This window comes from Lonchura striata, chromosome 2, assembly GCF_050655825.1.
Source record: "Lonchura striata isolate lonStrDom1 chromosome 2, ASM5065582v1, whole genome shotgun sequence".
NCBI classification, from domain to species: Eukaryota; Metazoa; Chordata; class Aves; order Passeriformes; family Estrildidae; genus Lonchura; species Lonchura striata.
The window spans coordinates 21,562,657-21,576,511 of NC_140704.1; the positions used below are offsets into that span (position 1 = coordinate 21,562,657).

General features: G+C 37.9%; 1 protein-coding gene across 2 annotated transcripts in view; it reads left to right on the forward strand.

Annotated features, from left to right (window-relative positions):
* The window catches only part of NMT2 (N-myristoyltransferase 2), a 35,386-nt gene extending 21,532 nt beyond the window's left edge, over nt 1-13,854 (forward strand). For both annotated transcript variants that reach the window (XM_021551669.4, XM_021551670.3), the window contains 4 exons: nt 2,906-3,076; nt 5,170-5,337; nt 9,178-9,315; nt 9,514-13,854. In XM_021551669.4, coding sequence (XP_021407344.1) covers nt 2,906-3,076; nt 5,170-5,337; nt 9,178-9,315; nt 9,514-9,534 — 498 coding nt within the window. In that variant the 3' untranslated portion in view covers nt 9,535-13,854. The remainder of the gene's footprint in view (nt 1-2,905; nt 3,077-5,169; nt 5,338-9,177; nt 9,316-9,513) is intronic.
* The last annotated feature ends 1 nt before the right edge of the window (nt 13,855 follows it).

Here is a 13,855-nt window from a genome sequence, read left to right on the forward strand (position 1 = left end):
AAGCAAGTATTGTGGCATAGCTATGTTAATAATTTTTTTTCCTCATGTTTTCAGCTAATAGTTAAGTTTGCAAAAAGCCTTGGGGTGCATTTCCACGACAGGGCAAGTCACTGTAAATGCTATGTACTGTTAAAAAATCTCATTGCTGTAATTAATAGCCTGTAGTATTTAGTCTGAGCGTTATGGCTGAAAACAATTTATTTGCTTGTAAAAGCTACCTTTTTTGAAGGGATTACAGAGTATCCCTTACCTCTACCTTATCAGTAAGCCTCTCTTTGTTTAAACAAACCCTCTCTTCTGGTTTAAAACAATATTCTTCCTCACTCATAGTATTTATAATGATTTATCTGATTTTGGAGAATTGTGTCAGTTGCTGTATTTGACTTGATGCTGCAGATTCTCTTAGTGCTCGGATATTTGAGCAGCCTTTGGAATAAAGCACATGCCATGCCTTGATCCGTGCTCCTGCTGCTGTCGGACAGCCTCGTTTCCTGCCCCGCCTCATACCACCTGTGCTTGCACATGCAGCTTCTCCCTTGCGTGCAGGGCAGCAGTTTGCAGAGCTTAAGAATTAATAACCAAATTAATTAGGCTTTAATCTTGGGCAGCTAAATATAGCTTCCATCAAATCTTGAAGGCATTTTTAACAGTCTGAAGAGTGTAATTTACAATTTCAAGTGTAGGTTTTGGTGACGACTCTAGTAATATTGCTTATGGAAACAACTGAGGAAGTAATTAAAGAATAAGGATCTTACTTGTAGTACCAAAGGTGTAACTACAGAGAATCATTAGAAATAGCAGTTGTATCCTGGTCATTTTTCTTTATCATAAAACGCAGTTTCAAGAGAGAAGTAAATTATGGAAAATAAGTAATACATCATTATCTCATCCATAAAATATAGCTAAGGCAAACATACACTGTACACAAAAGTGCAAATAGAAAATAGGTGCTTTCAAAATCAGCTTTCAAAACTAAGGGATGTAGGAGTCCATATACTTCAGGATTTTTGTTATTTTTAGGTTGGATTTGGGAGCTTCTCAATGGAAAATAAAAGATTTAATCTTTGTTTTGATGATTTATCTTTGGGTCTTTTGCTTTGGGTTTATTTGGAGGCCTTTCTGTTTCTGAGAAAGGGATTAAGTGCTGTTGAGGGTCTTTTTCTCATCAGTTTGAGGCAGTTATAAACACTGTTGTCAAACAAATTTGTCCATTCAGTCCGTGCTATCCTGTCCCTCTGCATCAAACACTGTTTCTTGCATTTTAACCTCCTTTCTTGATATCCTTGGAATATCATTGCCACTAGGAGCTCATCTCCCTTTAAGAGAATTAATCACTCATAATCACTTGAACAGCCTGAATTAAAAAGGCTTTCAGGTGTAATAAATACTGTAATTAATAAATACCACCTTCCCTAAAGGCTGTGCAGTTACCTATAGATACAAAAAATAAAAGTGGTTTGTTTTTTTTTTTTCCTATGTGTTTAATCTCTTGAGCAAGGAGTTTTCTGGAAGAAGTAAAATTTGTCACTATTTAGAGTCAGGACAGAAGTATGTTTATCTCTTTTCCTGACCAGCTGAGGTCCTGATGCTGGACAGTCACATGGTTATTTGCCCAGAGAAACAAATTTTAGCACAGTTCTGTACACTTTCCTCACCTCTGAGATAACATATAGTCACTTACTGGTGGCGATTCTGAGCATTACTCGGGGGGAAAAAAGAGCTTCCACCCCAGCTGCTTTTCTTCCATCCTTCCTGTATGTCAAGCGTACACCCTTCTGGAATAAGGGCATTTAAAAATACAGATAGTGTACTGTTGTGGAGTCAAACCCTAGTCCCAGGCTGCCTGGAAAAGCAGGAAGGATGAAATGCAATACACAGGCCTGAGCTGTGGCAAAATGTGCCTTGATTTCTCATCTGTCTGCTGGGTCCCAGAGCGTGTGAATAAACATCTCCCCCAGAATAATGCCTTTTGGGCAAAGCATAATCAGCTACACTAATTTCAGGCTTCCAGTAATCAAGTCTCTACGTGGCTGCTCTTGCAATCAACTTTGCTATGATTAATGTGGTACGTGACCAAGTATGTAGCTCAGACGGATGAAGCAGGATAAATGAGCACTGAAGAGAGTAAGCATTAGCCATCCCAAAAGGAAATATCCAGGAAGGCTGGCAAAAGATGGGAAGAAAACTTAAATCACTTTTGCTTGTTTAAACAGCAATTGCATAATACTAGAAAGTAATTCTTTCCTTTTCTGATGTTTAAAGTCATAAAATATTTGTTAAAATAGGTTTTTCATTTCAGGCAGCTGTAAGTTATGAGAACCTTTCTTGTTACTAGAATAGCAGTTGTGCCTGCATAAAAAGTTGTTAGCAAGGAGGTTCACAAATGCTAAAAATAAGTAGAATCTTTTTTTTAAATAATTTATAATCAAACTTAATCAGTTGACATTGATGTATAGCTTGACTGTAATTGCCATAAGTTTGAATTGCATGTTTTCTTGTCTTGAGATAACTTCTGCTATGCAAGTTTCTTTGTTTTGTTTCTGTGTCTGGGCCCCAGGTAGTTCAGAAGAAGATAAGAAATAGATTGACCTAAAAAAAAAAAAACAAACTGCACAAAGTGTAGGCAGTTGGTGATGTTGTCTTTCTCTGGAGAAATGAAGTTGTTTCAATAATGAAATTAAAAGATTGAAGTGCCCCAGACTGTCCCAATAATTAGAAGAGAGGGAATTCTGATTGAAAGCCATTTGTAAAATAGCATAATGAATTAGGTGGCTGGGATAAAGTAGGCTAATAATGAATGCATTAGAGCAAGTAGAGTGACTCTGCAACCTACTTTCAGCCTTTGCTGTGTGTGCAGTTTTCCTTTCAACATCTTAACATTTATTTTTCTTTTTTTTACACTAAGGCCACAAAGACATCAGGTTTGAGACCAATGGAACAAAAAGATACTAAAGCAGTACAAGAATTAATCAATACTTACTTGAAACAGTTTAATCTTGCTCCTGTGATGGATGAAGAAGAGGTGGCCCACTGGTTCCTGCCTCGGGATCATATTATTGACACTTACGTGGTAGAGGTAAAATATGCACAAACATATATTGATGTGAGTGAGTGTCACTCAGTAGTCAGAGCACTCTGCACTCAGAGTGCCAGACTAGTTCATATCAGCATCAAGTTTTTGAAATGCAGGCAGTGTGAAATATGTGTATTATAGGTAGAATTTGATACCATGAACAAGATTTGTTCTTTATATTACATTCTGTTAATAAGAAAATGTTTGGCTGTGATAGACTGCAGTGCTCTTAGAATATCTTAAAGAAGAATTCTGGAATATCAAAATAATCACTAGCTTGACAAGAACCCTACATATTTTAAGATCAGCTTTTCCACCTGCATTTCTTGACTCTTTGTGACAGAGGTATGACATGATACTAAGCAGTGGTCTTCAAACCTCATTTTCTAGAAAAAAGGAAAAGTGATGGTATGATTGAGATAAGGATTTGGTTTGAATTGACTGTCATTCTCCCAAGTCTACACATTTCTGCCATACGCCATTACAAAATTGTGTTTTAAAAAAAACTAATTTTAGAGGCACCTGCTGGAGTAACTATGTTTCTTGATGGTTTGCTTCAGTAAAGTGTGTTTTTTCCAGTAAAAGAATGTGTGTATATATGTCTATGAATTTGCATATATATATATATATATATATATATATATATGCACTCACATCTGCCACCCCCATCCTCCAAAGAATTGGTCATAATGCTTCTCTCAAAATAAGGAGTGCAGGAGTAGATTAGCATTTGCATTGGAAATCTCCCAGACATGTTTGGAATAGATGCACTAAAGCTAGTGGAAAGATACACCCTTCCCTTTGAGTCCATACAAATTCAGTTGTAGACACCATATTTATTTAGACAGTGTATTACTTTGCTTAAAGTGATAATGTTATTTTAAAATGATCAGGACTAACATCCCTAAACCTTCTCCTCATAGAAAAGCCCTAGGTTGTGAAGGTCAGCATAACTGTAACCTGAATTTGTGCAGGAGCCTCAGCTGAATTAGGAAACTTAGAGCTAAATAAAAAACACCAGTTTTTATTGTCCAGATTTAGCTTTCTGCTTATTTTGTAGTGGGTCTAGTGCTCTTTGTCTGTGGTCTAATTTATAGTCCCACCTTCTTTCTCCACTCCCTCTTATCCCTGCCCTCTGCCCTGCTCCCTGAGTTGGTTTTTGGCTTGCTTTGTGAGTTGAAGCCTACAGGAGAGTTCATAAGCACCACGATTAGCATGAATGTGACACTAAGAGTGCCATATTAACTAAACAGCACAGTCCTCACTTACTTGTTTTATGCTGTCTCTTGGACCAGATTTTACTATACAAAGGGTACGTTTTCTAGTGCTTAAAATCTTTTTAAGACCAGTGTGACCTGGAGAAGCTACTGTATAATTTTTGTCATCCTTAGTGAATTTAGTGAGTGACTAAATAACTTTTGTGTTCTTGTAGTTAGTATTACTCTACTACAGAATCTGTACCTGCTCTAAGACAAAAGCTTTTTTGCATGTTCAGCTGTCTCATATTTTACTGTAGAAGTACTATTAATTTAAGGAGCCATGTGAGGTCCTTCACTGAACTATTAATTAGTGGTTACTAGTCATTCAAGAATAAAGCATATAAGCAATAAGAAGTATTTGTGTGTGTCTCCTTTACCTTATTTTCTTGGAGACACTCTGGGGAGTTTTTATTAATATGCTTTGAATACCAGCACAGTATTTTTTTTTCTCTGTTTTTAAAAAGATGAGAAAATTATTATGTGGTGTGAATGTCATCAGATTTTTAAAATATCCATAATATTTTAAGAATATTTTACTAAAAACTAGTTCAGTCAGGAAAAAACTTCAATACTTTCAGTGGAAGTGTGCTTTGTTAGCTTTCTCTATAGAAAACTACTCTTTGACAATTGTTTGTCAAAATTTAGTGGTGTAATAGACTAGAAAAAATCTAAATGTTTGTTTCCTCAAATCTTAGCTAAGACTAGCTGCTATACCATAGTACTTACAGTACACAAACCTTGCTGCATTTATTGCTTTCTGTAGAACTGTCACATTAGCTTAACCAGTAACTGATTACTTACTAATGGACTTTTTTGGTTTGGTTTGGTTTTTTATAGGGTTCAACTGGTATTTTAACAGACTTCCTCAGTTTCTACACATTACCTTCAACAGTGATGCATCATCCTGTTCATAAAAGCCTCAAAGCTGCCTATTCCTTTTACAATATTCATACAGAGACTCCCCTGTTGGACTTAATGAATGATGCACTCATTATAGCTAAATTGGTAAGTTGTAGGTTGAGTTTTTTCTGCTTCATTCACAAAAGTATTCTTAGGAGCAGTAGCAAGGTAAGAACTGGAATAATTTATCCATGCCAGTGCATTTACACAGTGCAGTTAATGAGACATATACAATATATATATCAAAATACAAAGCAGTATGCTTGTTTTTCCTTTTGACTTTGAGTGATGCTGGGGAATGACAAACACATAAAGTATTTGCAATAGTTTGAGCTGTGGATACACCCAAGAGCACACTGATGACCATTGTCACTAAGTATCAGAAGAATGAAAAGTATCACTAAAATAATTTCCCTTGGAGATTAATTAATAAGCACAATCAAATACATTTTGGTTTTTTAAATTATTTTTTATTCTTAAAATATGTAGAAATTTATGTGAGCTTTATCATGTTATCATTGCTCCATGTAAAGCTCTGTAGATGATGTCATGGTGTAGCTTTTAAGTATACCCTTAGGTATGGAATTATACTGGTAGATGTTTAGATGAGTGGAAGGGAAAAGACTATAAATGAAGTTCTCAAACCAAAGAATTTTGAGAGTTTAGTACTGTCTAATGAAAAGCTATCCCGCAGCTCTTAGAATAGGGTTTCATGGGAGCGCAGTACTAACACCAATGGCACGTGCCAGCACTCTGAATTTGCAAAGACCTTTTTGTCCTGGGTAGTTCAAAGCACTGCACAGGCTTCATCTGGTCCATAGCACCGCCTCTGCCACCATTCCCAGCAGGCTGCAGGACACAGCCATGTTCCTCCAGTAATGGTCTGCAAAGGCTGTATCTGCTCAGACTTCAGAGTGAAAAGCACCCACACAATCTTCAGCCTGTCTGTCCCAACCATGTTCATGCAGCACTGCAGCAGAGCTCCATCTGTGATGGGAACTACTTGCTGAGGCTAGAAGTAGTTCAGTAACAATTTGTCAGGGAAAACTCCTGGATAGTTATGGGAAATATCATTATTCAGGCTCCAGAATGATCCAAAAGGAAGTTCAGAGACAGACTTTGAGAAGCCAGTATAATTTTCAGGAGTGGCTAAAAATACTGGTAATTATTCTTAAAAGTCAAGCTTGAAAAAAGTTAGAAGTGTGGAACAGGGAGCTGTGTGTCTGGCCCTTCTCTAGGCTGTGTGTGGGATGGGTGAGGAGGTAGTTCCATGGTCTGACCCCAAGGCTTTGCACCTTTCCCTGCATACGTTTCTCTCAGTGTGACATGCAGCTCTTTCCTTTTGAGCGGATCATCCTATAGCCCTTGCAATACTGGGATTTAGACACCTGTGGATTTCTTAAGTACCTGCTGGGTCTGCAATGCATCACTAGGTGCCTAATTATAGTTGCACATCTGGCAGTTGAGTTTTATATGAGGAGAGGTAAGGCAACAAAAGAGAGATGATAATGCAGTCCTATTCACAGCCTTTTGTTTACAAACATACTGACTCTGGCTGGGATGGAGTTAATTTTGTTCCTTGCAGCCCATATGGTGTTGCACTTTGTCACTGAAGCAGAGTTGATAACACACCAGTGTTTTGGTTGTTACTGAACACTGCTTGCACAGCCTCAAGGTTTTCTCTTTCCCCTGCACTGAGGAGGCTGCGGGTGGACAAGACAAGAAGTTGGGTGGGGACATAGCCAGGACAGGTAACCCCAGCTGACCAAAGAGATGTTCCACACCATATGATGTTCTGCTCCACAATAAAGGAGCAGAAAGAAGAAAGGAGCAGAATGAAGGAAAGGAGGAGGAAGGGAGAATGCTTCCGGTGATAGCATTTATGTTCCCTAACAATCATTATGCATGCTGAGATCTTGCTTCCCAGGAAGTGGTTTGACATCTGTCTGGCAGTGGGAAGTAGCGAATGAATTCTTCTTTTTGATTCCCCTGTGCCTTCAGCTTTTGCTTTCTCTATTAAACTGTTATTATTTCAATTCACAAGATGTCTTGCCTTCCGTTTTCTCCGCATCCTGTGGGAGAGGTGTAAACCAAAGGCTGTGTGGGTGTTTGGCTCTTGTCTGGGGACAGCCCACCACAGTCTCCTTTCTGTACTTTAACTCCAAAGCATCGGTTTTGGAGCTACAAATTCAGCTCAGCTAATTGCTTCTAGGATTTGCGTGTCTGCTAATGTTTATTTTTATCTTCATATCACACTATATAAAATTAGTTTAGAGTTAGTTTGGCAGTTACAGGACAAAACACTTGACTTCCAAAGTAAAACCCAAAATTTGGAGTTATAAACTTAGGTTCTATGTATTCTGCATGGAGAGAGAGAGATTTTGCATCAGGATAAGCCCTCTAAAACCCTGCATATTTTATTGTTGAAGCTGACACAAAGTTTCTAGATCTAGAACACAGAGAAGAAATTATATTCTGAGTCTGGTTAAGTGGTCTGTCAGAGCTGTGGAGAAAGTACCTTGAAACAAAAACCTTCTTATCCCTCTCAGAAGATACTAATCTGAAAATAATCTGCCGGTACTTAGATATTGAATTAAAACTACATCTCTAGAGTTTTGTTTTAATTTTGAGTGTTTAATTGCACAGCTTAGTGTGCTTGTATCTAGAGTGTGTCTCTATTCTATTCCACTTCCCTTCCTGTCTTCTGAGATTGGTGTTACTGTTACTTACTTACTTGGAATATTTCAAAATTTACTTTCAATGCCAAATATCAGATACTGTCACCTCATTTGTCTTATTTCTGCGTGTTTTTCACAGCACATTTAACTTAGTGTGGCGTCATCTGCACAAAGAATGATTTCTGTGTAAGGTAGCGGGAAGCCTTACTAACCTCACTGTGTGTGCTGTGTGACTTTCTCTTAAATAGTCCTGATGAAGAGCTTAAATGCTCTTTTTCTTCAAATCCCTTTTTCCCTAATATATGATGGTCATTTAAAAGAAAAAAAAAAAAAATTTTTTACCAACTAAATGTTCCTTACCTCATGTTCTTGTGCTTAAGTAATAAATAGAGCATTATTGTTTTGTACCTTTTGTCTTAAAAGTGTATCATATCCGGCTGGTGCTTCACCTTTGTGCTATTAAGACTCCAGGAGCTTAGGTCACACACTCCCTTGTAGTTAATTTCAAATAAATGGATTTCATATCCACACCTCCTAGCAAATTCAGCTCTTCATGCATGATGATTATTGCTGCAATGGCTTACCAGATCTGGGGTTTAGGTTGCTTGTTAAGAGTTCCCAATGAGGAGAAAGGATTTGAGTATGTGTTGATGGAGAAAAAACTCTTGAGACTGATTCAGCCATGTGGCTCTTCTGAGACAAAAAATGTCTCCTTGTGGTGAATTTGGGATGTTTATGAAGAGAGGAGTTGATAGAGGATGCATAAGGAAGGAAGGGAGAATCACATGAAAGATTTGAATTCTAAAGATAATGGCATTTCAGAAAAGGACTAAATCACAAAAATATGTTTATCATTAACAGAATGCTAAATTGCTGGAAAACACGGTAAGTGTATTTATGCAGCTTCAACTAGAATTGGTCATATGTGTCAAAACATTGTATGTGACTGTAAAAAATGCATGTCTGTAAGGATAAAATAATGAATAATGCTTTAGGGACTCTTTAGACATTAGGCCTTGAAAATAGCTTTAAAATTCTTACCCTTTTGGAGCTAATCTTCAAGCACAGTTGTGCATTATACTTTAGTTTTTATTGAGAAAATGTCTTTGTGTGTGTACCTAATTAAAAGGCAATATATATTCCATTGTATTTTTTCTTTTAATTAGCCTAAGTCTCTTGGATACCGTAGGCCACTCGGTAAAGTATCATTTTTGTGACATTTGAAAATTTCAAAAGTAAAATTTTAAAAATGTTTTTCTGTTGACAGAAAGGATTTGATGTGTTCAATGCACTAGATTTAATGGAAAACAAAACATTCCTGGAAAAACTCAAGTTTGGGATTGGAGATGGAAATTTGCAGTATTACTTGTACAACTGGAGATGTCCAGGCATGGAATCTGAAAAGGTAAGGGAGAAAAATGAATTCCAGAATTCCGTTAGATGTAATGGTACATTAATTTACACTGGCCAACAATGGGCAGAACTTTTAAAAATAATGTAATTGGCCCTGTTTATGATCCATAATTGATTTGCAGAAGATTATTGATGTTTAGATTTACTGCCATACTTGATCTAAAATACTGTATTTTTCTTCTTCCTTTAGGTTGGTCTTGTATTACAATGAGAATGCTTATGTTTCTAGAACTCTTGAGGTCATCGTTTGAGTTAATTTGATCTCCATAACTCTTGAAATGGTATTATTCAAGAGGAGTAAAAGCACAACGTCAGTGATACTGAAATAGTTCATTAAATCTGATCAGTGAGAACATCCACATGTGACCAAATTTCTGCATTTTCATATAGATCAGACGGTTCATGAAGCTCTTCTGTTGTCCATGAAAAGAATAAAAAGCACATTCATTTAATTTTCAAAGCTTAGCTTGCACCTGGATGAGAAGAAGGCATTTTTTCCACTCTGTAGAAGACTGTTTTGTACAAACTGAACTTCAGTGGTGGATTAGGGTACAAAAATATTTGCTATTATGTGGATGAACTGCTGCATTTCTATTTATTAAGTGGTGATGTAAGTATGTCAGTGTAACAAAATGAAGGATACAAACTGGAGTATCTTTGCTTATTTACTTAACATGGATATCATCATTTGGGGGAAAATCATTAAGTATGATACCTTTGTAGCTCTATGAAAGTCCTGGATGTTTTTGTAACTGGAGCAGTATGACAGTGTACTGGTTTAACTAGTGCATTTGTTTCTCCATAAGCAACGCTGCCAAATCAATAAAAAATACAGATTTGTACTTTGATCTTCAATAGATCAGTGGATTGATTTAACAGTATTGCACTGTTCAGTGCAGGTGTAACCTATGTTGCCAGAATGAGAATACATTACTGTACTTAATTTACAGTTGTGGCACAATACCTTAGTTTTTCCTCAGTAGAGTAACATCAGCCTGTGTGTAAAACTAAGAATTTTAGTAGTGCTATCAGGATATTTATAGTTTGAATGTTTTCAATGCTTCTGCGAAATTGCACATATTCCTTTGTCTACTTTGATTTCCTATGAAGTCTGTAATTCTAATGAAAAGTACCTTGTGTAAATATGTATTCATAAATTGTTCCTGGTAGTGTTTTTATCCTGACTTTGGAACAAGAGGATTTGCTATATATGTGGCTGGTAAGCAGAAGAGAAATGCTCTGCCCTCAGTCCTTGGAAGTCTCTGTACTGCACTTCCTGAAATGTAAGAGGGCTGATCTCTGTTGTTGGGTGGAGCTGTTTTAATTCCCTAATGAATGCTCGGCAATGGGAGTGGCTTCTGAAGCACTTTATATGCATTCCAGCATAGTGTCATAGCTAGAGATGACAGCAGTTCTTTAAACTCATGGATGCTGCAGAATCGTGAGCACTGAGAAAATCTGTGTTAAGAAACTGTTCTAGCTGAAAGTGCCAAATTGTGGTAGTGAAGCCTCTGTGCTGTGAGCATCTTTTGAATGTGACTTGAATATCTCATGAAATGCAAATGTCTAATTTTCCTTTTAAACATGCCTGTAATTCTGACAGCAGATTTTGCTGAAAGTTTAATTCTGTACATGAAGATAAATTTGTCTGTTCTTCATAACTGTTAGCCCTACCCACTACCTTGTAGCAGTGGGGTTTTTCTTTCTTCCTGCTCCTTTTCCACTGTGTGAATGGTTTGTGGTTTGGTTTCTTTTTCTTGTTGAAAAAGTGTTCGTGGTGAGAGGATTCTGCCCTAGAAACAGTGATAAATACTTTCCCTTACTGCATTATAGCTGATTAAAGCATTCAACCTCCTTCAAACAAAGGAAGGGACTGAACGTGGTTTGTTTGACCCCTGGTTGTGCACCAGCTCAGGACCTCATGAGTTTAAAAGGACTTCAGAAGTGATCTCATTACGCAGTTGGGCTTTAGATCTCTGTCCACTCTTGATACCTCCCTACTAGTAGCAGTCAAAACGGGTGGTGCAGAGACAGCTTGGACTCTGTTTGAGGCCTGAGCAGAATTAAGTGCCTGAAAATCTAATTGGTGGTAGTGATACCTGAAGTAACAAAGAAAGATTTAATCTTGACCCCAACAAAGACTTTTTTTACTCCTAAAAGACAAAATGTTGCCTCCTTGGCAGGCATTTTCATAGAGCACTCTGGGATGAGGTTCACCAAGGAGCTCAGTGTGTTCTGCTTCAGCTCTTAAAGGCAGAGCCTCAGCAGTCCTCTCTCAGGGCTGCCTGAGGTGAGGTGGGACAGCAGGGCATAGCTCAGTCCTCATGGTTAAGATACTTCCTTGCTGAGACAGCCCAGGTGATCACAGCCTAGGTGAAGGATGTGTTCTCTGCCTTCCTCTCCCTCAAAAAATTGTGAGTGGAAGAAATGTTAGGCAGATGATTTCTTTTCTCCTCTGAAATCAGAAGGCAGATCCTCCAAAGTATTGTCCTTTTTAAAACTGAGACCATGATAGGACCAAGTATGTCCAGGTAGAAGACAGACTTGAATGTGGGTTTCCTGCAGCCTGACTTCTGCCTAAATCTTCATATTAGGGCACATGAAGGAAGGAGCATGGCCAGTCTTGTGCTCTCTTTTAGTAAAACAGTGCCATTTGCTTCTGAATCCAGGGGATAAACTTTTGTCTTGTCTGGCTCCCTCTGCACGTTCACTAGGGGGCTGGAGGGCAGAGACATGCTCCTGTAGAAGCTGTGCAGCACTGTAGCTGAGAGAGAAAATTTATCAGCCAGAGCATGAGGGAAGCAGGCATCTAAGCCTGAGTGTTGGGGCAGCTCTTGAAGAGTTCTGTTCATGGACTAGTGTGTGTTAAGCATGGCCTCTTCTGTTCCTGCTGAGTGCTCTTCACCTGTAGTGCTTTGCTGAAGTATCACAGCATCAAGAGGACTTGAATCTTGAAGGTGTCTCAGCTTGCACCCACATAGTAAGACTCTGCAGGTGAAAATTGTGGCAACTCACTTTGACTTCCTAAGCAGGTACTAAACCAAAGGTGAATATCTGTGTGGGGCCACTGCCAGGAGCTCAGTAGGAGACCCCTCTCTTGTTTCTAAGGTTGAGCCTGTGTGCATTAGTCCTGCTATGAAGGTAAGACTCCTCAGAACCTAATAGGTGTTTGCAAAGTATTGGCAAATGTAAAGCTTGCTCTACCACCTTTCCCGCCTGGCTTTTTAAACATCTGTTATTTCTTTCCCAAAGTAACTTCCTGTCTGCAGAGGGAACCCAAATCCCTGAAGACAAAGATAGACCTGGGCAAGAAGTGCTTGAAAGATGATTGCTGTGCTTATGCTTTTTACCAAAGCTAATCCTTATGCTAAATGTTACTACTCTTACGCTATGGTTAGCCAGCCTGAGAATGAAACACACTAGTGCTAGCATGCCTTCCAAGTTTTATGCACTCAGAAATCCAAAAAAAGGACGTGTACAAAGGACTGTGAAGCAAGGCAAAGAAATCTCACCTCTTCTTGGCACCCTCAGACATGAAAACAATTTGTAGCATTAAATGCTGTGTTTAAACTTCAAGGAGCATCATGACTACAGAGTCACTGCTCATTGCTACTGCCTGCCTTTGTAGTTGGTATCATGAATTAAAGTAATCTCTAAATAAATTCAAAATACAGATGAGCTATTGGATGGCAGTGGAAGTCTGGATTTTACATGAAAAATACATGTAAATTTTACCTTTTAAGGAGCAACAAAAGTTACTCAGTTAAGGTATTTTATGCTTTCTTTTACAAGTAAATTCCTAGGCTGTTGATTGCCTGAATTGCAGCGCTATTTCCTTCCTTCCTACAACCCAGCTCCCACACTAGGAAATTTTTCACAGTCCCCAGTAAAATTAAAGGAAACTCAGAAATTACATGATACATTTTCAGTCTTGTAGCAGTAACAGTTCTCATCTACTTATAAGCAGCATATGGCTTATGTCAATTTCCTGGGAAATTTTAGATTTCATGTAGAGATCTAATGGAGTTTAGTTTATATTTTCTCACAGGATATGTGTTAATAGTTTGCATATGGAAGTATTTTTTTTTAAACTGCAGCAGTAGTAATTTGGTTTTGTATTTGGAAACAGCTTTTCCTTCAGCATACCATGCACCAGGTATCAGGTGGAACCCAATTCTGCATACATTTGTGACCAAAACAAGTTGTTCAGCAGAAAAAACTATAAGAGTTCAGAAGGGAAGTCTGCCTGTGCTATTTACTTGAACCCAGCTTTAAAAGAGTTTTACTGGCATGGACCTTTGTTTAAATAAACTTTCACTTTTGGTATTTATTTGTTTGAGTAATTATACTTAAATCTCTTTTACTTAAAGTATGTTCATCTCTGTAAAAAGACAAAGTTCATTTAATGCTTTGTATTCATTCCAAAGAAGTATAAATTATGTCTTAAAATTACTTTGGCATGTTCATTACCGGCTTTAACTCTGATCCCCAGCTGCAAATGAAAATACCCCCAGTAAAGACTAACACTCCAG